Genomic DNA, 22,492 nt, shown 5'->3' with positions numbered 1-22,492 from the left:
TCGCCGATTTAATTAAGTGGCCACAACTGCCGACCCTGGCGGCACCACGGAACCATAAGCCGGATCGTTGTTGTTTATTATTAAAATATATTCCCTGCCGAAAGGGTGGAGCCTGCCTCGGCCAATGGGCAGCCGTCGCGTGCCTCGAGTCGTTAGACCGCTAGGAAATTGATAAGAATGCATCGTCGCACGACGTAGCCGACCGCGGCGCGGCGTTCCCTGGCGTTGGTAGCGGCCTTTAATCTCGACGTTGCGAGACCGCGCTCCTTCACCCACCGGGAACGAATCTATCGGCCCGGGCGATCCAGTAATTGTAAACGCGAACACCTCGAAGCCCCTTCGCGCCAGAGTATATTCACTTACGCCGCCGTCGAGAGATCCTCGCTTCGTCCCCGTTCCACGAGTGCTTCGTTAATCGTGGTGATGGGACTGCTGGAAGGGTAAGAACCACCACAGAAACGTACAATAACAACTATTTATTTATAGGTAATAATGCTGAATTACAATGAATACACTTTGTTGCCTCGATACTAGATTGTATAAGTCCGATCGCGAGAATCGTCATCGCTCGTCGTCATCGTTACTCGGTAGTGTGTGGCGATACTGGTTCCTCCCCGCCCGACCCCCCTGCATCGCAACCCGCCCCGCACGGACGCGAATTAACCCGTACTCGTCGCTCGAGAATCGCCGATTCAACCGTCCAACGTCAGCGTCGCTCGTCGACGGTGTGCGCGCTCGTCTATCGACACCCGCTGTCGTTCCTCGTGGAACGGTGGCTACGTTGCTGGTCCACGGGAACCCCGATCGAGCATCCATCCTCGCGTCCGATCATCCCTCGACCGTCACGAGTCGTACGAATACGCACGGTTCGCGCGGCGGCTCGGCGATTCTCCACCGCGAGAACCCTGACCCCACCCCCTCGATCGACTGGTAGCGGCGATGGCAAATACAGATGAGCTATCGGTGGTTAAATTCTCGTTTCACTACGTGTAGCATCGTCTTAACGGGCTTTAGCCGGTACGTACGATCTAGACACTATGATTATGTGAACTTTACAACACAAGAACCTTACGGGCAAGAGACTTTGTACATGGATCTTAAATACGGGGATCGGCCGTCTCGGTGAAATACTCGCCGACCGCGACGGTCCTCCGACCTTCTCCGGCACCAGCGTCCCGACGATTCTCGGCGACCATTCCGCCGAGCAGGGCCGACCGACGCAAACGCGGGACACACGCAATTATGCATTTAGCCTTACTTGTCGACGGTAGTAACTAAGTTATTTATATAAATAAGGTGTTACGATTTTAAAACGCACGGGAGATGCCTCCGTTGTTCCTCCAATCCCTCCTCCCCACGCTCCTTCGAAGCGTCCTCTTTTTCTACCGCTCTACGCCTATATTCAACCTCCGCTTTCACACGTTTCCATCAGATTCGTCGCTCTCTCGCAAGCTCTCCCTTCGCTCTCTCCCTGCCAGCCTTCCGGTCAGCGATGCGCGCACATTCACACAGCTTCTCTCGCTCTATATGATACAGAAAAGTCGGGTCGCGGCTCGTCACGGGGACACTGACAATTTCGACGCTGATCGCTCCCCGATCGCGCTCCTCGTCGCTCGAGTGTCGCGAAAGGGTCTCGAAAGGGCTTTTCGGTACGAGCCGGCGACGCTCGACGACGCACGCGTCTCTCCGTGACGATCGGGCGAAATAATATTAATAATAATGATAATAATACTCGAAACCGACGCGGCGCGCCCGATCGTCCGTACATGTTTTAACACGATTACCTAATGAAGTCGCTCGATAATTAGGAGATAGGTACGTCTAGGAACGCATGCACTCGCGCACGCACTCTCAAGCAGTCTTTAGAAATATACCTCGTCTCGTCGCCTCTTCGCGATTACCTCGTGGATCGCCGGTCGTTTTCCACGACCCCCTAACTACCCCTCTTGCCACTCATCCTCGCCGCGCCGCGGCTGAAAAACGAAAGCCACGCGGTTCCGTTCGTGTCCGCGGCTGATCGATATATCGTACATCCTTGGACCTGGTATACATTCACCTATGCACGTTCCGCGCCTCGCGAATATTGGCTCGCGAAGGACGGTCCCCGTTCCCGCCCAGAAGCCGAGCTACGATCGGTCTCGCACTTTGCAGAAGGGAAACGGTGGAACGCCCGACGCGCCTCGCTGATATGTGTTTCCATCGACCGAAATCGAGGATCCTCGAGCTCGAACTGAACGCTCTCCGCGCCAGAAGTTAAACAGCGGGCGTAACTCGTTCCCTGGCTAGTCTGCTTCGCGTCAGCCAACGAGCCTCGAATTCATCCCCCAAAATCTGTCCCTCTCTCGCGCACTCCCTCGGAAAGTTTCGTTCCGCGACACGTTTATCACCTCGTCGATCGTTCGGCCGCGGGAATCACGCGAGTTCACGCGAATCACTCGAAACTACGACCAAGAGTCTATCTGTCTGTCCGCTGATCGTTCGCGCCGCCGCCACTGCTAGAGTTTGCTCCGTGCGCTCGCGGCTCGTTCCATCCCCCTCGATCGGTCACTACTCGTTTTGGCTGCTCGCTAGACGCTCTGCCCCTCTTCTGCCCTCCTCCAGCCTCTTCTAGGTCGCGCTCGTGAACAGAACGGAGTTCTTGTAGTAACCCGTCCGGGATTCTGAAACAGAAGCGGGTCAAGAGTCCACTGTTGGAGCGGTGCGCGCGAGTCCTTGGTCCTGCCGAGCCCGGTACGCGAACCGTATTGGCGACGGTGATACGCCACGAGCAGGGAGAGAGAGAGGTAAAGAACACCGAGCGAATGATTCGATGATCGTTCGGTTGGAAGCGGCGCCGCTCACTAATTATCCTTGCCTGTTGAGACGTAGATCAACGCGAAACGGACGGATACGACGGAGTGCGACGAATACACGGGGCCAACCGCACGCGGGAGAAAGAGAGACCGAAGGACGAGAGGGCCTACAGGGCCGCGTTCGTAAATACGAGACCGGTCGACTCATCGGCCCTTAGGGCCCCCTTTGTGATCGAGCCGCCACTCGACTTTTTATCCAACTGTCGCTTATGATTGAAAATCACTGCGCGTTTTAATAGTCCACCGGATTCGATTTGCTCCGTCTCCTCGGCCGCGTCCTGCTCCCATCCCTCTTTCCCCTTTCTTTCCACCGTTTTTTCGAGAAAAGGCCAAGTCCATCGTATCACTCTACAAACAAAGCAATCACTCAATATTGTGAATGGGGGGTGGCCGCGACAGGTATGCATTTCGCTTTTATTTCCAGCTCGCGTAAATGATCCTACAGTGATTCACAGCTTCCCTCCACCCTCTAATACAAAAATAAAGCGGCGCGGGTAACTGAACCCGACGCCCCCTCTCCCCGAGGGAACCCGTGAATCATTGTATTACACCTTAAGGGGACCTTCCGGTCTAAAAGTCGATTTTTATTTTATTTCATTTTTCGAATGTTCAACCTTTCAGGAATACGTGTTTAAAAGGATTTGTTGAAATTCGGAAAAATTCCCGACGTTATAGGCATTTGAGTAGCGACAAATGCATGGGCAACAACCGGCCACTCAGCGCCCACGTAAAACTTTAAACGCGTTTTTCTCGAAACAGTAGTGTTCTCAAAACGGTGGGACCTGTATTTTCAAAAGTTATTATCCAATTCGACTGAAACTTTTTTTAAACGATTTTATTTAAAGTGATATTAATTCCATAAAAATTGAAGTAAAAGAAAAGAATTATTCTTTAGTTTTTAGTGCATTTTAATTTAGTTCTTACTACATTTTTAATAAAATCGTTTAAAATAAATATTTGTTTACATATTTTTTTATTATTTTGAAGAATATACTTGTGGTTAGGGGGGATTCCAGAAAAAAAACAAAAAATTGAAAATTTATAGTTTGCTAAGGCGTTGAAAGGATGAAAACTATAGGGAAAAAGTGATTTCAAACTTCAAGTGTCGTAATTTTCTAAAAAAATGTTATTTTTGTAATTTTTCTGGTTTCCCCTTAGCCAGAAGTATATTCTTGAAAATAAAAAAAGTTTCAGTCGAATCGGTTAATAAATTTTGGAAATACAGGTCCCACCGATTTGGATAAATTTGTTGACGCCTTGACTTTAACGATTCCCCAGTGCCGTGTGCAATGATTAATTATAAAACAAAAAATATATTTCTATCATTTAAGACATACTTAATACAATGCAAAGAGTCCCATTAAATTATATATAGTAGTTTTCCTTGAATTAATTCCTAAATATCACCTATTTCGGGGAGTTTTAGACCAGAAGGTCCCCTTAAGGAACGACCCGACGCTCGACCGGAAAAAACAGCGTCGAGCGCGCCCGAAATTCGCGAGACCTTCCGCCGTTAGCAACTGAAAAAACCGAAAAAGGGCGAAGGAGCACCAAGGAGGATTCCACGGATGAAGTTGACTTTACGTAGCCGCAGCCAATTAAGGGCCCACTCGTTAAGAGACAGAGCCCTTCTCTCTCGGGGAGGACCCAGAGGCCGCGGGAGAAAAACGATTATTTATGTGCACCGTCACCGGGCGTCGGGCCCTCGGCAGAGAGACGGGGAGAGGCAGGGAGAGAGAGAGCATTGAAATCGCGCGCCAGCCACGAGTATACAGTTTTTGCTGTTGCCTGGAACTTTCGACAAGTTTCCGCGGAGCGAGGCGAGGCGAGGCGAGCCGGAGCGAGGTAAGTTTCGAATCCGTCGGCGTGTGCCAGTGACGCCGTTGCAAGAAACACCCCCTTCGAACGCGACCGCCTCCCGAGACTTTCTAATTAAAGATCCGAACTTTGTTCCTGGTCGCAAGAAATTCCTCCGCGCGGTGTTACCGCCGCCGGAGATCGGGAGGCTGGCCCTGGTCTACGCGCAATCGAGAATCCAACTTTCCGCGACGCGTGCTCTTTCCCCTTCCCCCTCGGAAACTTGCGGCGCTCGACGTTAGAGCTAGCTTCACGCGGGGATAGGTCACCGTCGCCATCGTTTGCAGTCGGACGAGTTTATCGAGAATAGTTTGGACGATCCACGGGACGTACCTTGAAGAGGAGACTTCACTTGGTCCCTCTCGGCCGCCTGGTGCTGCCGCGATTTTCTCTCCAGCTCCAGCTCCTGCACCAGCGACTCTGCGACAGAAAGAACACGGGGAAACTTGGTTGGCTGCCGGGCGTCGAAGGTCTCCTAGTGAAAGTCACGACCGCGAACAAGGTGGCGTGGGCGTGGTACATCGCAGGGGGTTATGTAAGCGTAGTCGATCAACAAACGGGACCTGCAGAAAAATCAAGGGGTGCAGGGCCAAGATAGATGGTCCTAGGAGGGCGAAGGGAGCGGAGAAATTGGATCTCGATGGTGGAGCAGGCGTCTTGGCGTCGATTTCGTCGAGGCGTGAACCGAAACGCGCGAAGGATGAAACGGAGCGGTAATTAGTGGAAAACCAGCCACCGCGAACTGCGCGAGAAAGGGGTAAGGGACGGGACACAGGGATAACGGACGAAGGCAGGCGTGAAAGGGCCGCAGGTTTGCTCACTGAATTCCGCAAGGATTAGGGTGAAAACTGGAAAATGTCCCTTTAATGATATCGCGCCGAATTAACCGTGGGCGAGATCCTCGTTTCGGTCTACTTCGTTAAGCCCACGAAACCATCTCCCTTCGGCTGGGTCCTCGACCGTCGATCTTCTCGCAGACGAACAGAAAACCACCAGCGATTTAAACATCCATTTCTCGTGGGAAAACCCTTGCGATCGGGGTGAAGGAAGGAATCGTTCAGAAGTTAATCCTAGTCCCTTAATTCGTCGGAATCTACTGACCGTCTAGCTATCGCTCAGCTCCAATCGCGCTGCAATCGCTGACCCTTATCCAGAACGGATCCGTCCTTCATTTAAACGACGCTAGATTGAAATCGAAGGTCGAGGGAAAGGATTAGTCGCGACGAGGATAGGACCGGGAATATAATCGGGAAGCGTGAAATGGCGCCTCCTTGGGCAACGAGCAATGGTAAAATCCAATTGCGAGGCCATTAAATCCCAGTTAACTGGCGCACGGCCGAGCGGGACGAGGAACCTCGGTTCCCCGTTGCTCGGGCTGCGCGGGACTAGAGACGTCGGGGCCGAGATTCCATTATGCTTTGAGCAACAATAGCTCGAAGGGCTGTTTCGAGCCGCGTGGGTGTGAATTCGTGCGTTCGTCAGGGCGCTGCACCGTTCCACGGCCGGTGTTTGCGTTTCACTGAGCCAAATTACCTCTGGCGCCCTTATCCGCGCGCGGGGTGTTTCGTCCCTTTGATATCCAAATGACAATTTAACTGCTCAAGATACGCCGACGGCCGCGACTGCCGCTGGGAGCGAGGGTCCCGAAAGCGTCGCCGTCGGCGTCGCGGGCGACGCGTCCGATCATCGCGCTCCTCCGGCTCCGAAGGCCAGGGGTGGGCCGCGATACATCTTCCGAGCCGCATCCACTCGGCACGTATGTACGCCCGAGAGATGGACCGACTAATAGTTTTGCTACCGTATTACACACCCTGACAAATCGGCCGAACAATGAAAACAATTTCAGCCGGCGGCCGGCCCAGGCTTCCCGGTCTCTTTTCTCGGCCCTAAACGGTCGGGCATTGTGCCCGCGTCCCGGGGCCCGGATTTTTTCGCCCGCTGACTCCGGGCCCCGAGACAGTCCCGCTGAAAGGAGGGCCTCGAACTGTATCCGGTATGACTGCGCGTTTATCCGCACGTAATTAACTGGCGCACAATGCATCGCGAGAAGGCCAACTCGCCTCTCCAGAGGAGACGAAGAAAAGAGAAAAGGAATCGAGGCAGCAGCGGCGGGCAGGGGAAAAAAGAGGGAGGGAATACGCGGGCGAGGACGCTGCCTATCGACGCTACTTCTCGAAAAAATCGCCCGTATTGTGCCCCTCTGGACGTGGCAACGTGATTGTTACGCGCCGCCCCATCGCCTTTTTTCCTCTTCGCAACGGACACTCGAAATTCCACGGACACGCGCCATTCACCGGCACGATTCTCCGTTTCGTTTCTTCGACCGACTGTTTTTTCGTCGCCGGCGAAATTGAAGTGCGTTTGTTCGCGCGGCGGTGAACGTTGCGCGTCGCACAGTGGTTCGAACAGAGAAGAAAATACATTTTTTTGAATTTTAAGTACACAGAATTGTTTCAATACAATTCCATATTGGGATAGTTGAAGCACCAGAACCGATAATATTTTTTTTTGTAAATACCATTAATTTGTAAGGAAAGTATAACATGGAAGTTAGGGAACAAAACACCTGCAATTTTGAGTTACAAACGCACCATCTTAAGTAGAATTGAAAGTATCTGAAAATTAAAAAAAAAAACAAGCAAATTTGTAATTTGATTGTGTTCATAATGAACAAATATATAACATGAATTAAGTCAATGATACCCTTATTGATTTCAGCGCTTCGCATTTTTTTATTAATAACCGGAATATTACTTGACATACAGCGAAACTGTTGTGGCTCAAATAATGTCAGATAAATAAGTAACATTTTCGTAAAAAAAAAACTGTTGTTGTCACTGTAATAGTTTTTGCGTCAGCGTATTCCAAAGTCAAAGTGTTACTACCGCCCCCGGTCTACCCTACGCCTTTCGTATATATTGCTGGAACTGTGACAGCGTATATATACGCCTTTCGCAGGCAAAGGGTTAAAACTGAAAAGTAAATGTCAAGTCAACTAACCCCCTCGTATTTGTCAACTAACCCCACAGCCGGGGTTTGCTGACTTATTCGTCTTACTACTCTAAATATAATAAAAACTACGATCTAGACTCAATTAAAACAATTAAAAAAATTAAGCCTGTATACCCAATGAAATTTATAAACTTTTGGTGTGCAACAAGTCAACAAAATACCAATGCTCTATTTATAAAAATTAGAAATGTTAAAAATTAGTCAACTAGCCCCGGTCTCCCCTAATATAACAGAAAATTATTATGTTACGAGGTTGTTTCCACTCCTCCTTCCACCGATATCGAGGTTCGGTGGGTGCATAGAGCAAGCGGATAGGAGGTTGTTCGATCTTGCCGCGGTAAATTAATATAGCGAGGGTTGGTTTAGCGCAGGACGTGTTGTCTTTGGCCGGAGAGCCGCTCGACAGGGTTCGTGCATTTACAAGCAGCACCGGGCGCGACGAGTGCGCGTCTCGGGTCGACCTGCTCTTCCCTCGGTTCCGCCGCGTTCCCTGGTCAAACTATGTGCGTCCATTGCAAAGGAGGGTTCTCGAAAAACTCTTGTACGTCTCCGTCCTTGGGATCGAAAAGAACGACACTTGCACGTGCAGCGGCCCAAATAACCAGCAATTTCCTATGCGGCGAGGCGTTCGTGACCCCAGCACGCTCAAAAACAAACGTCTCCTCAGGTTCGACGATCTTCTCGCGCCCCGGCATCCAAGAGAGCGAACGATTCGAGCACTTGTACCGTATCCCGGGCGGCGGTAATTGGTCGAACGCTCTCTCGCTCTCGAGCGGATCAGAGTCGAGGGGGTTAGCTTGCAGTCGAGGAGAAAAAGAGTCGAGACGGGGAAGGGCAAGAGGTAGGGAGAGAGGAGGAGGGCAGGAAGGTCCTGGAGGAGCGGAAAGAGCGGAGCGACGAAGATGAAGGCGGCGACGAGGCGGCCAGGGGGTTGATTTCGTGTAGCGCCGCGTTTTTAATGCTCTGATCTTTATGTAAAACAGAACACGGACTGAGAGGCGGAGGGAACGGGGGAGGAACGAGAGGGGGACAGGAGGGGGGCGAAGAGGGCGATGAAGAACGCGGGGGATAGGCGCTCGAGCACCAAGCCGACCGTGAAATTGTATGAATCAAGGAGGTGCATGGAGGAGCGCGGAGACACAAAAAGCGGCGATACGAGCGGAACGAAAAGCGGAGACGCGAGGACGGAGAGGAATGCGCGTGCCGTTGCTCGCTTGTCTCCTTCGATTTCCTCCGATTCCCTCAGTTAAGGGCCCACCGTGCCTTTCCTCGTCTGCCCGCCTCGCCTCGCCTCGCGTCGAGCCCCCATCTCCGCGACAGAAGCGAATTTAATTCCGCCCGCGATTCTCGTTGCCCCGGCGCTCCGGGCGATATGGAATCGCAAGTCGAGCGAAATCGTCGCTCGTTACACCCACGGCCGACGACAAAGCAGCGCGCCTTTTACGTATTACACGGTCGAGAAACGCCGGAGATAATTCGTTGTTTCGGACTTTTTCGCCGCGACGAGAGCGGACAGGTCGTGGATCGCGCGAGTCGCACAGGGAAGGGAGTTGGAAGTGGCTGAGAACGATGGACAACGAGGTGAGCAGGGGATGGGAGAGGAGGAGCAGGTCCCTCGGCGAAATCGCGTCTCGTAATCGTCACGAGGGAAGCCTGCGATACTCCCGACAGAAGCTACTACCACCTAGTTAGGGGAGAGTCCGACAGTACCGGCCACTTTAAGTTTTTGTACCATAACTTGGACTACTGTTGGTAAAAATCAAATTTCAAAGAAGTAATTTGTAGTGCAAATAGTGTTTAATGAGAGGGGACAAATCGTTTTTTTTTTAATTTTATCATAAAGATTAATAATTCGCTGGAATGAAAATGTTGTAATTCGCAGCGAACGAAGAATTGTCGTCCAGTACTGACTAACTATTAAATTAGTAGATTTTAAGATCTAAGTAATTAATAATATTTGCCAAAATTTTTTAAAATAGAATAAAACTTTTATTTAGGCACGTCCACAAATGTAGAAAAATCTGAGGACTATAATTATAGGAAAAAAAAAAATTGGCCGATACTGGACGACTAAACGTAGCCGGTACTGCACGACAAATACGTGGACAAAGTTTTAGGTTTGATACGCAATATACAAAGCAAATTGAAAAAACCAGGGCATTTATGTATAGCTAATAGTGTAACAATAATGCACGTAATATGACAAAATTTAGTTATCTGAGAAATAAGAAATCAGCTATGAAAAATATCGTTTGTCGTACGGAACACCAGCGTAAACGTTAAACGTTTTAGAACTCTGGTAATACTGAAGGAAAAATCGCCGGAATTCATTTGTTTCTGCATCGATAGTGCAGCCAACTAACACTGGAAGCGAGATCTAGCTTTAGCCGGTAGTGTACGCTGCCCAGTACTGTAGGACTCTCCCCTACCTCGCGCGAACTACCATCGGGCGTAAATAGGAGCGGCTCACCCTCCCGATTCCTCTAGTCGCGGGCTTGTTCGCCGGAAAACCACGTCGTGTCTTGTGGATATATTCGCGGCGAGGGACGCTTTCAAGCCCCGTTCACCGCCACCCTCCTGTGTCGACGCGTTAGCTTCCTTTCGCCTCTATATTGCCGGCACACACGCGTCACGGTTTATCACTCTCGCGGGGTTATTGTCTCCCGTCTCTCGTCTAATGGCACACGCACGCGCGCCTACAGGTGTACCACTTGGACGCGAGGATATTTCACCCGTGGCCGTTTTCCTCGCGTCCCTCCGCCCCACCTCGCCAACCCCCGCGGAACGCTTTTCTTCTTCCCTTTGAGGGCGGCCACAGATATCCCGAGGAGATACGCGAACGAATTTGCAAGGTAAAATCGAGCCAGAGTACATTGCATTGCCCGCCTTGGCCCGTTCTGGTTTTACGATCCGAGTTTCTCGGGTATAATAGATTCGCGGTGCAAACTCGTGCACGCACGTGGAGGAGGTGGAGATCGTTGGAGATCGGTAGATGGCACGCTTCTAACCGGGACCTTTAACCGGGATTGGGGAGTGTTTCGACGCTGAGGAGACCGCGGAAGATTTGCACAATCCCTTCGGAATTTGGGATTCGAAACGATAGACCCGAGGTGCCTGCAGATCTGTAGGAGTTTCTCGTTCGCATCGAGCGTGGATAAAGTCGCGTCGCCCAGCCAACGGAGCATTCTCCAGCATGTTTGTACGCTCGTGGAAGACGCAGGGTGGGCGGAGGTAGGGGTGGACGTAAACGACACAGAGAAGGTGGAGAGGAATAAGAAGACCGGCGTGTATACTCTCTGTCGCGGGCGCGGAGCAGAGGCGCGCGGCGAGGAGCGGAGGTACGTTATGGTTGCTGCGAAATTATTGCATATAGTCTGAATATTAAAGCGTGGCGGAGTGCTCCGTCGTACTCCTCGGATGGTGGATGCTGGATGATGGACGCGATGGAATCGTCGTGTGCGCTGGTACGCTTGTGCGCGGCAACACGTACACGTACGGCATGTAGGAGAGAAACTCGGCGAGGGGAGCGGGCAGGGGGACAGAGACAAAGCGAGAGGGAACGGTGCGCGACGGCGTCGGGGGGTAAGGGGCGAGGGTTTAAGGGAAACGAAGGGAGAGAGGGAGGACAGGTAACGCCACCGAGAGCCACGGTGGCCGCCGGGGAAATTACGGCTCCTTCCTTACTTGCCAGAGATGTGCATAAACTCTGCATTACACTCAGTGACGCTCATACTCGGAAAAAGATCCTCCATAGATGCCCGTGGACCGACCGAAAGTCGGTCGCTGCGATTCGCTCCGTCGCGATCGGTCTCTCTCTCTCTCTCTCTCTCTCTCTCTCTCTCTCTCTCTCTCTCTCTCTGCTCTCTGCTCTCTGCTCTCGAACCTCTCATTCTCTGTGGAAAAACGCGAGTCGTCTTCGCACTGTAGGGTGGTAACGAGGCTGTACCCTTCGGACGAGAACTCTCGAACCCCTAATCTCCCATTCGACAAAGGATCGCTTCAAGAAAATTAGCTACTTAGGATATCTAAGTGGCCGTCGAGTATGCGCGACACTCGAGGATCGCTTTCGATCCTTCCCAACAATTTCTCGCCGAGGTTCACGCTGTCCAAGGAGAATGAGAGGCGCTGTTCGTATAGAATGCATGACTCGAAGACACGGCGGCCCCGGAGTCCCCTCAGCGGCGTAAGTACCCACCTCAGACGACGACGTTCCGTCGACCTATACTCCACCTTCTCGCTCGCGTCCCCTGCCCCCCTGCCCCCACCTAAATCTCCGTTGTTTATTGCAAATGGATTCCGCATCATGATGCCCGGGTGGCTGCGGGACCCTATTCAAATACCTCGTGTTTCCTCGTCAGAACCGACTACCTCTCCCCTCCCCGTCGCTCACCTACCCTCCCTACGTTCCTTGGTACACGGGGTTGTTATTGCCCCCGGCGTGATTGCTCTCTCTCCCTCTCTGCAGATCTTTCGAATAATTTACTTTGCGCGATACCGGCACGACGCTCACCTCTTTGCCCTCCGTCTCTTTCCGCTCCGCGCGCGCCCTCCTTTCCGTCGCTCGCAACCCACCGCCCGAGCCCCGGTCGCTGCTCCTCTTTTTTTTTGTTTGGGTAATCGAGGATCGAAGTCAGTCGGCCGGAAGATCAGAAAAATTGAGTGGATCCTAATACGGGAACGCGATTATCCGAATTAGCGGCTTGCCACGGGTCCTCGCCCTCTTTTCATCGCCGGTCGCGGTGCACCCTCCTCGCCGACGCTGGAAGAAGGGTGCCCGCGAGGCATCCAGCTTTTCTTAAATTTCGCCCGATACCCGTTGTTACCCTCGCGGCTTATTTCCTGCTTCCCTTCCCCCGATCCTGCCCCACTGTACGCTCTTATTCCACTGTGACTTTGATCCTCCGCAGAGTCCCTCGCTACCGATCCCTTCCCACACCTTAAGTGGGTAGTGGACTATTTCAGCTTCAAAAAAACGATTTTTTGCTTTTATTCATTCTGAAAGTCTTATCTTTTATGAACATTTTAAACGAAATTCCATGAAAGAGTTCGAATAATTGTAGAAGTTATAGCGGCGAACATAATTAACTGCAACTGTCGAGTAACGGCCTCGAATATTTGTGAATTTTTTTTTTTAAAGCGGACGCGTATATTTTTACAAAACTTTTTGCGCTTAAAAGAGCAACATTTAAAGAACATTTGGTAATTTTTTCGTAGAAAAGTATTTACGTTTATAATATAGTAACAACCGAAACCCAAGAAGCAGTTGTAAAAATTTGGTTTTGCGGTGAGCACTGCAACTTCGACAATTATTTCAATTTTTCACGAACATTTGTTTAAAATTTTCGTAAAGGATAAGACTTTCAGAAGCAGTAAAATAACAAATATTGATTTTTTTAAGCTGAAATAGTCCACTACCTCCTTAAGGGGACATTCTACTCTGTCGGTCGAAAAATCCGCCACTTTTCGGTGATGGTTTTTATAATGATGTACACACTTAAAGTTTTCGAATTTCGGGGGCTATATTGTACCACTCTTGAAATACAAGAAAAATGTTTGTTGTTTATTTATTCTGCTTGTTTATTTAAATATTTCGCAGTGTAGTTGGCCTTCTCTGAATTGCTGGCGGTTGAAATTATTTTTAATTTGCAGGAGTATGGCTATCTCGTTAACAACAAATATCTTAAGATTTTTTAATATTTTCCCACATTTTATATCTATTAAACAGAAAAGAAATGCCCTTTTCGGTACTTTCAACATTGATCGACTCTCATTTTAAGAATTTTGGTTCAGAATTGATGTTTCGTGGAAAGCGAGATAACCATACTCCTGCGAATTAGAAATATGTTTCGTTTTTTTATTTCCGATGATCCAGTCGTCCGAAATTTCGACCACCAGCAATTCTGAAGCCGCCTACTTCACTGCGAAATATTTATGTAAACAAATGAAATAAGCGAACAAAGATTTTTTCTTGTATTTCAAGAGTGGTACAATATACCCCCCGAAATTCGAAAACTTTAAATATTTCATTATAAATCACCGAAAAGTGGCCGATCTTTCGGCCGAGAGAGTAGAATGTCCCCTTAAATGTATGCGCTGCAGCCGTTGGTTTCATGATAGATGTTCCAAGAATGAGAATTTTTGCGATTTATGTGGAAAACTAAAGAAGAAATAATATATCAATTAATTTCCTCGTGTATTATATTTTTTATAAGCTACACTTTTTGTTATTTTTCAAGGTCGGTCTCACCTGTAGTGGGTGGATGGTCTAACCCCGACATGCGGGTGAGACCGACCAGTTGCAGTGCCAATGTTTTTGGTTGAAAATGAAAATAATATTTGAAATTATTGCACACTATAATTTATATGAATTATACTCTAAATTGCTTGGGCTTTGCATTAATTTACACAAAACGACAAAAATGTGAAAAACAACGATGCTACAATTTCTTTTCCAAAAAGTGGTCGAACTCTCCCGGACTTACAATACATTCCGACGTTTTTTTTGTAATTACTCGCAAACGTCCCCACAATAGATTGTGAAAAGTATCCAATAGTCCACTACCCCCTTAACCACTTGCCGAATTTTCTGTTCCAGATGATCCGCACGCGATGGGACTCTGTGAAACTGAAGGAGAGGTGGTGGCAGCTGGAAACTGACCTTGGTAATTCTGCCAGAAGGCGGAGGCTTGGCTGCCGATCAGGTCCAGCCCGTATCCCCATGCCGGCTTCTCGGGGGTGGAAGGTTGCTGGGAAGGACGCGGCACCTGGGCTTCCCTGTACTGCTGGGCCTGCTGTTGCTGCTGCTGCTGCTGCTGAAGGGGTTGCTGGGACGACTGCTGCTGCGAGCTCTGCTGCTGCGACTGCGAGTGCACCGGACTAGCCTCCGGTGGCTCTGAACTCGTGCGCGCCTCCACCGTCACGTTTTCTAAGCCCAACAGAAAGACCAAATCCATCGGTGTGGGAATTTTGATCGCGCTCGGCGTTTGCTGCACGCCAGGTAACGACCCCTCGAGCACCACCCTCCCGTCCTCTTGCCGCGCGCCTCGAACGAGCAGATTCGCGTGCTACGTTTCATTTGAAATTAGTATCGCTAAGTCTCTGCTTCTGACAGGGTTAATCAGCGGCGCGGGTGAGACGCGAACCTGCTGGCTCTCTGTATCGGAATAAGAGATTTCACTTAAAGGGTTTCGGGCTGCCGCTCGAGTTTTGCTAGTGACAGGAAGAGGGGTGCCGCGGCGCGGCGCAGCGCGTCGGTGGCCCTCTCGCTGCCAGGGGATCGTGGCGTTTATCGTCAGCCAAGAAACGGGAGCCGCGACGATGATGCCAGGGGTACGGGTACGGGGGAGACGGATCTCCCCCGGCGGCAGGGGATAAGTAAGGAATCGTATTCTGCCGGGTGTCAGGCTGTTTGCTCTGCCTCGGCGAATTAATTAATTTATTCCGAGATCACCGGCAGCCCGGAGGCTCTCGGTGCAGAGCTTTGCTGCGGAGACGATGAGGCCAGAACTCGACGGGAATTCGTATCCGTTTTCGTCCACGATCTCCTGCTCCGCGTCTCGCTCTGGCTAATCTTGGAGCAGGCACGCGCGTCGCTTCTCGAAAATCAAGACCCCCGTCCCTCCGCTTACCGGTAATCGCTCTGACTTGCTCCGAGGATGCTCCCGTCGCCTTCAACGCTTCCTCGAGTTGTGTGCGCCTCTTGATCTCCAGGTCCAGCTGCTCCTGCACGCGCTTCCTTGCTCTTCGCTCCTTCTTCAGCCGCTTCTGGTACATCACTGCGAACACAGATAAAAACCAACCGTCAGTTTATTCATCGACTCGATGTGTCGCGCGTTCTTTCGTGACGGGGTTTCGACGGACACCTGTCATAACGACTTAGCGGGATGGTCAGGTGTGCCCGGTTCCCCAGGCGGCGGAACCCTGGCGCGGCCAAAGTCCAACGAAATTATCTTGGCGTATCATTGTACCGCGGGGGGCTTCACGGTCAGCGCAGGGGGCCTCGGACCTCGAGCACGCGTCTAAGCGGGGGTCTGATCGTCTCGTCGGCTACCGTGCGCGCCTGTCGACGATGCGCCACCGTGGATCGACGTCGATCAATCGGCTCGGTCTAGTTATCGATCGATCTACGAATCGCTGTCTCCCCCCTGGTTAAACCGGTTCCCCTCGCAACGCCGCGCGACTTGCGAACGCGATGGATTTTTGTATTCGGACAGCCTCGCCAGCTGTCGGATGGCCACCATACTTGATTACTTCATTTTGCTGTGTCGAGGATAGACCGGCAGCTCGGCCGTAATATTATGACAGGGACCTCGGAACGTTCGATCCACTGGATCCGACTCGTTCACCAGGAATGTCTACCGTTGCGACAGACGAGGGGCAAAGCTCAGAAACAACCTGAACTTTGAAATATCCTGCAATTTTTCCTCCGCTAGGGTTCCCTGGAATAGGGAAATTCCGATCTCACACGCGCAGGAAGATATTCGACATGGTCAGGCGCATCCTCGCAGCCGAGCCGATCGACTTGATCGTTCGGGCCTCTGGTCGGCGCGTTTGAACCGCCTCCCTCCACCCTGCTCGCTTTAATTATTTTCCATCATTGTGAACCGGCGCGTCCGGCCATTGTGTCTTGCCCGGATCACCCGCTCCCGCCACTTTTGACTCGATCTCTCGCGAACCTGGGCTTTGTTGTCGACGCCTTCATCGACGGGATCCTCGTTGCATCGAGATCGACGGCGTTGCCGCTTCTCCCGTGGCCGTTCCTCGCGAAAGTCGAGCTAGTAGTCGCAGTTTCACCGCGATTTCCACGAAAGGAGGGTCAGTGATTTCAGTCTAATTGGGGAAAATATCGTGCGATGGATGAGCGTATCGTTCTTGATCGGTCAGCTGGCATCGGAGAAGGCTGTAGGGTAGACCGGGGGCGGTAGTAACACTTTGACTTTGGAATACGCTTACGCAAAAACTACTACAGTTACAACAATAGTTTTTTTACGAAAATGTTACTTACTTATTTTACATTATTTCAGCCACAACTGTTTCGCTGTATGTCAGGTAATATTCCGGGTATTAATAAAAAAATGAGAAGCGGAGAAAGTGTTACAACCGTCCCTGACCCTGGGTCGGTTGTAACACTGCATGGAGTCGATAGTAGCGCAAAATTAACTTTACAAAATTAAAATATTTATTGATTTTAATTATAATAATAATTAAAAAAATTATAACCAATTATGCGTTGTCGCCATTGTGATAGAAATAGAAAACGTTTTGACTGGTGCATTCTTCATGTGAACAATCCTTACGTTCAGTACATTGACCCCATTTTTTTATTTGGTTTACTTGTGCTCTGCTATAGGATTCCATGCAAACAGGACAATATTATTAATCTTCTTTGTCACTATTCGGGTCTGTCTCGATACAACCGACCCCGACTGCCTATGTTACAATCGTCCCAACCAGGTTTTCGAACTTAAATTATAAATTTTTATTAACGAGACACTTAAAAGTGATAAGTAACGATCAGTATTACTTTAAAAATGGCCAGATTAAATATTAAAAAATAGAGAAAACAGGTACTTGCAAAGGGAGTATTTATATTACAATTTTAAATCAGTAAGGAAAAGTTACTTTAGGGTATCGAAAAGTTATTTTCTTCACTATGCATGTTTATTATCTATACTGCTAAGATATAGAGGTGTGTATTCAAAATCTCATTCTTCATCATATATCCAAAATATGTGTTAATATCCATCATATGTTTTGAGATATTTAACGCGTTACAATCGCCCCACTGTTACAATCGCTCGCGGTCTACCCTACGCAAGAACTATTAGAGGCTACTGGAGACACCGCTGATGCTCTAAACCCTGATTCATCGGCGTTGCTGTTAATGAGCAGGTGGACAGCGGTTGAGTGTCACTGATACGTGATTGATTCCCGGCAGACGAGGCGCAGACAACCCCGTTTCCCTTCCTAGATCGCAATCGTGCTCCCTTTCCCTTGGCGTGCACACCTTTGTCTTTCCTCGTCGTGGTTCTTGTTCTTACCAAGTTTCGAGGAACGCGGTATCCAGACGTTACTCGCGGCCTCCGTCTCCCTCTGGCCTTCCGCCTCTCCGTCCAGGTGCCGTCTCTCCTTCGAATAGGTGTGCAACGACAGAGAGGAGGGTGAGAGGAGAAAGCGCAGGAGGGTGCAGGGGAGGGAGACGCGGCGGAGGGGAGCGAGGGAGGGCGAGGAGGAACGCGAGGTGGGGTGGGATAAGGTGGGAAGGGAGGCAGACTTCTCTCCGGCGGTAGGAGCGGGCGGTGGTGTACCAAGGGGGGAAAGCGGGGGGCGCAGCATTATGATGCAAAGATGGCGCGGCTGCGGCACCCTAGTATTAGCTCGAGCACTCGCCATTGGCCGCTCGGCAAACCACTCCTTCGGTAACAACCGACTGCATACGTTGCATACTAAGGATACACGCGAGCCGGCAAAGAATTGCCACGAACCGGGCCTGCTCCGGCCCGATTTCCACCTACGATTCCCAACCGCCGCACGAGTCTCTCCGTCCTCCAGCTCCCTTTCCTTCCTCTCCGCTCTCCGCTCGACCCTGGCCATCGTCGGGGCCGACGCTTCCATTCGGAGTTCGCGCACGGAAGCTGCGAAGCTTTGACACTCGAAGCTGAAAGAGCTGCTATGGAATTCGATGTCCGACCGATTCAATCGGGACAATAGTTGCTCGGAGACGAGGATTGACGGCCTTCTCTCGGATTGTCCCCATCTCGAAGCACGTCGCGGGTTTGTTCCGCCTCGCCTCGAACGTAACAGCCGTGTAACAGCTCCGGACAGATCGCCGGACCAGGATCGGTAGGCTACGATTCATCCTTCCTGCTCTTCCTCCGGACATTTTCGTCTCTCTTGCCTGCAGAGGAGACGGGTCAGCCTGCCGGGAAAGCAAGAGGTACGCGTTCTGCCTACGCTCGGGGGATGTCGATGAGTATTTTGAGGCTGGGGCGAAGGCCAGTCGCTCTAGCCTGACCTATTAGAGGTTCTAGGTTGAAGAATGTCGAAGAAAAAAGCTTGCGGTCGTGGTTATGAAATCGGAGCCAGGAGCGGAGCACGGCAGACGGGGATCCGTTCCCCGAACGATGTATCGCGGATCGTCGATGACTCGAAAAAACCCGCGACCAGGGAGAAGTAGCTGCGAGGGGGCAGGTAGAGGGTGGCGTGGGTGGGACGTCGCTGGAGGGGAGAGAATGCTCCATTAGATAATGCACTCGAAGGAGAAAAAGGGAGCAAGAGCGAAAGAGGGGTAGGGGGAATGGGCTCTCTCGTCGGACACGTCAAAATACATCAGCTACCGCTGTGCGCTCGCTCAGAAATCCTTTGGCCGCTGTCCGCGCGGACTCCCCACGTCGAAGACCCGCGGACTCTCGACGCGTCCGCCTACGTTTAACGCTCGTTCCACTGCAGGAGGAGAAGGAGGAGGAGGAGGCACGGTGAAGAGGGACGCGATACGGTTCGATCTTGCTGCCCGATATCGATCTGGCCGCTGTCACGACTCGAATCGTCCGGATCCTGCCCCGAGGGGAGCGTTCAACAGAAACAACGTATAGAATTAAACGTATACGTTGACATTCAGTGGGTTAAAAGTTATTTTTTAAAGCTAATCTTTTGTTTCTCATGTGAGTAAATGATTTTCTTCTATTACGACAAAGTTAACTTTTTTATTCGACGAGAATTTATTCGTTGAATAAAGTTAATTTTTTTATTCGTTATTCGAAATTTTATTTAAATAAAAAAATTGCCCATTTCTGTTTGCAAGGAATCATTTGACAAAAATTGGGTACAGTGTAGAGCTGGGACTATTCGAATAATTTAATATTCGAATATTTTACAAGTATTCGAATGCTACGAATAAACTTCGAATATTTGAGTATTCGAATGTTATTATTCGAATACTATTCGAATACTGATGTATTCGAATATACTGATGTATTCGAATACTGATGTATTCGAATAGTATCATGTGAAGTGGGTGAAGATTAGCTTACAAGATTTCGCCCTGATAAATGAACCTAAAGAACTTGATTTATAATTCACACCATACTATTCGAATACATCTGTATTTGAATAATTAATTATTCAAATAGTATTCGAATACTTGGATATTCGAATAGTATTCGAATACTTGGATATTCGAATATTCGAATACCGAAAAATTCGACAAATAGTCCCAGCCCTACTATCTTTAATCATGGGATTTTTGAAAACTCTCAACGGTGCAACGCGATACAAAACTAAATAGTACAAACTGGTACAACAATGATTTTTTAATTTTTCACAAAATGAGGAGCCAACTTCACAAGCATTGCTTCAGGGCGTATTCAAAGTCGTCGTCTATCTCCGGGAATTAGCAGCCGGCCGCGTAAACAGTCGGGGGTGCGGGACGGACCAAATCCAACAGGGAAACCCGCAGAAACTAATATACACGACCCGGTCGTCTTACCAGGTCCGCTCTGGATACGAGCTTGAGCTCGTGGCGCGGATAGAGCGAGCGGCGGAACAGGCCCTCTGGGAATAGCGATATGATTTACATTTTGTGGTTATATTGACCATTCCCGGCACCTGCAGCACTCGCTCTCCTTCCTGGGCCGCGAGCGATACCGGCGATGACCGGGAATCTGCTTCGGAAAAATTAATAATAATAAATTAATCGCTCCCCGGTTCGAAGCAACCATTCTCGCGTCGCAAGACACCCCCTGGCCACTTTGCTTCCTCAACCTATTTTCCATCACAACTCCAGACACCTACGATTCATTTCAATTCATCCTCCTTGCTTCACCGATCGCCAGAACCATGCTCCAGTCGGAGAAGTAGAGGGAGGCTAGGGTTAGGGGCTGGGAAGCTTGTCCGCGCGCACTTAATGCGTAATTACGATTCATGAAGGCGGATGAACCGCGGCGTCTGGACGGGCGCGCGTAATCTTGCCCGAATACGTCCTCGAGGACCGAGGAACAGCCGTTAGCCGTCGTTTAAAGGGGTTCTTACGCACCTACTCGAGACGCGGGGAGGCCCGGCCACTCTCGCTCCTCCGACGGACAGCATCTGTGCTCTACGGCTCTCTCGATATCCATACAAAGCCGTCTGCTGAATAACATTACGCTCTGGCCGCTCGTTGCGGACGATTATAGTCGGACGAACGTCGATAGTAGTTAGACCGTGCATCCTGTGCGAATGCTAATTTCGGACGGGGCCGACGCGACGGGTGCTAGGGCTCGCCTGTCCTTGGCAGTAATCGACGAGACCGCGAGCCAATGTCTTCCGGTCGCGTTCCCCTTGTTTCTTCCTTTCCTTCTCCCTCGCAAAAAAGAAGCAGAGCGCGGAGGTTTCCCTTTCGCCGGAACAAGGATCGAGGATCCTCTCGGTAAATATCGAAGTGAGAAAGACGCGCGCGGGAAAGAAGAATCGTTTCGGTGGAGCTTCTCACCCTCGGCCAGGGGTTGCTTTCGTCGTTCAAATATCAATTTCGCGGTGACAACTTCTCGCCACCCTCCTGTACTCCGTGACCCATATGGAAATGGAGATCGGTCATCGGAATCCAGTTTGCGAGTGGAAACATCCCCGAGAGGGTCAGCCGCCTTGCGCGAGCCACCCTTCGCCTCTAAACCCCCGAGCTCCCCATCGCCCTCGCTCGCGGAACGTCGTAAAGTCGAAAGCTTTTCGCTTTTACGTATTATTCTTTTATCCGATATCGGGATGGCCCCGGTATCCGAGCAGATATTCCAGGGAAAATCCTCTTTCGCGCCCCCGCGAGCCTTGTTCCTTCCTTTTTTTTTTACGGCTCGAGCCCGGGGGCGCGCGATGGCCACACGCGTGCGCGTGTTCTGCTTCATCTCGCCGACTGTTTCTATAGGACAAACTAATTTATCCTATTAACATCCGCTGTGTACGTTATCGAGATGTCTGTTTATCGAACCTGCGGGCTTTAGATTCGCGTTGAAGGAAAGAACTCGGCTAGAGGCGGTTACGCCGGCGAGAATATCAGGCTGAAACGCGCGAAATGTCGTCTCCTTCCTAGCTAATCTCTATTCCAAGTGGAGCGTAGTCAGCGCCTCGAAAAAAGCAATGGCTTTTATTTCTGTGGAAACCGTGAAGTATCATCTAGCACGCCTGCGATTCGACACGGCTTGCCCGACGCGTCTGTCTATGGCTAGCCGTTTCTACTTACTCGCTGGACGTACGAGTAGAACCGCGGCCTCAAACGATTTCTACCTCAGTTTTCACGCGTCAAACTCCTTTTTTTTTTTGTAATGTGTTCATTTTGCCATAAAGAATACGTAATAGTTTTTTTTTTATAAATGCTTACTAGGTATAAACACAGCCGAATTGGCACCTCGTTTCAATAACAATATATTCTAGGTATCAGTCTCTAACGAGCGCTCGTACTTAAACAAAATATAGGTACTTAATTTTAAATATATGTAAAATTGCACTTAGTTTGCTTTCCCTAGCTTTTCAGCGATAGAGCAGTTGTACTGTATTTTCCCTGGAGAAATCGGCTCTAAACCAGGGAGGTCACTTTGGTGTGAGCGTCCACGTCGAACTCCTCGATCGACCTAAGGAGGCTAGCCCGCGGAATATTCCAGCAAGGTAGCCCCAGACGCGTCGCCAGAGACGACGAGCAAGAAGGAGAAACTGGAGGATTGCTCGTGCAGGTTTCCACGAAGCGCGCACAGGTGTGGTCCGATGTCCGAATTGCTGGGCGAAGGGTTCGAACTTCGGAACCGGCGCTT

At 50.3% G+C, this 22,492-nt stretch overlaps 1 protein-coding gene across 3 annotated transcripts in view; it reads right to left on the bottom strand.

The window, feature by feature from the left end:
- Positions 1–461: 461 nt before the first annotated feature.
- Dac (dachshund family transcription factor) overlaps positions 462–22,492 on the bottom strand; it is a 198,881-nt gene continuing 176,850 nt past the window's right edge. For 2 of the 3 annotated variants that reach the window (XM_076816218.1, XM_076816219.1), the window contains exons 9-12: positions 15,350–15,496; positions 14,380–14,646; positions 5,043–5,129; positions 462–2,660 (exon numbers count right to left, since the gene is read on the bottom strand). In XM_076816218.1, coding sequence (XP_076672333.1) covers positions 2,608–2,660; positions 5,043–5,129; positions 14,380–14,646; positions 15,350–15,496 — 554 coding nt within the window. In that variant the 3' untranslated portion in view covers positions 462–2,607. Of the gene's footprint in view, positions 3,201–5,042; positions 5,130–14,379; positions 14,647–15,349; positions 15,497–22,492 lie in introns of all 3 variants that reach the window. The other variant, XM_076816221.1, reaches the window with a different exon arrangement.

Source organism: Andrena cerasifolii, chromosome 7 (assembly GCF_050908995.1).
Source record: "Andrena cerasifolii isolate SP2316 chromosome 7, iyAndCera1_principal, whole genome shotgun sequence".
In the NCBI taxonomy this organism is placed as follows: Eukaryota; Metazoa; Arthropoda; class Insecta; order Hymenoptera; family Andrenidae; genus Andrena; species Andrena cerasifolii.
Note: the sequence above shows the minus strand (reverse complement) of the source record. Positions and strands in the feature narration are given on the sequence as shown.